This window comes from Penaeus monodon, chromosome 20 (assembly GCF_015228065.2).
Source record: "Penaeus monodon isolate SGIC_2016 chromosome 20, NSTDA_Pmon_1, whole genome shotgun sequence".
Lineage (NCBI taxonomy): Eukaryota > Metazoa > Arthropoda > Malacostraca > Decapoda > Penaeidae > Penaeus > Penaeus monodon.
The window spans coordinates 43112839-43113740 of record NC_051405.1 but is presented as its reverse complement, the minus strand read 5'-3'; the positions used below and the strand labels follow the sequence as shown (position 1 = coordinate 43113740).

The 902-nt window shown below is 32.7% G+C and overlaps 1 protein-coding gene across 1 annotated transcript in view; it reads left to right on the top strand.

Moving 5' to 3' along the window:
- Positions 1 to 902, top strand: part of LOC119585848 (maestro heat-like repeat-containing protein family member 1) — a gene marked incomplete in the record, with an annotated part of 26167 nt that overhangs the window by 24740 nt on the left and 525 nt on the right. Inside the window, 2 exon segments of the mRNA XM_037934580.1 lie at positions 275 to 377; positions 588 to 902. Of these exon segments, the coding sequence (XP_037790508.1) occupies positions 275 to 377; positions 588 to 742 (258 nt within the window).

Here is a 902-nt window from a genome sequence, read left to right as displayed (position 1 = left end):
CTACTGTGCTTAGCCAATAATGACACCCATTGCGATTACATTGTCATTATTTAACTACCATATTATGCCTAAGAAAGAATTTGATAAAAAAAAAGTCAAATATAATAGTGTATATATTTTGACATTGTTAACATCAGAATTTTGATAAGGTAGATTTTACAGCATATAAGAATGTTTCATTTTTTCTTTTTTTTTATATATGTAAATGTAAGAGTCACCCCATCTTCGACATAACTGTTATAGCATATTTTAAATGGAAACCTTTTTAAAACAGGTAACAGATTTAAAGGATCATCTCGGGTTCTTTATCCAAGCTACATCCGCTTACTTTAAAAGTCCTGAACCTTCGTTACGGAGAGCTGCTGCTTTATTGATTGGTAAATATGAACTAGTTTTATATCATTTGTGTTTTTTTAACCATGCTTCGTAGGTACATAGACGTGCATCAATCTCCTTATACTGTTCTCTTGTTTTGTAATATAAATACATACTATATACTCATGCACAGTGGTTTGTTGTATATCTATCAATTTGTGTTTATTTCATGTGGAAGAATTTTGTATAATGAATAAGTATTTTGATTACAGGCAACCTTGTTTACCACTGTGAAAGCTGTGAGGATCTGAACATATCAACGGTTAGCCATGGGTTATCCTTTCTCCTGCGAGACCAGGACCCATCTGTACGCACTGCTGCAGCCATTGCCATACCTCTACTTTTTAGGCACATCGACCTTATGTAAACATTCTGACTATGCAACGCATAAGATTATTCAGACTGTGTCTTCAACTACCATGCATATTTTACTTTGTGTATTGTTTAGACAAAAGAATCTATTTCTTTAGGCAAGAGAATGATTATGCTTTATTAGAAAAAAAAGGGTACTATGTGTACAGAATCAA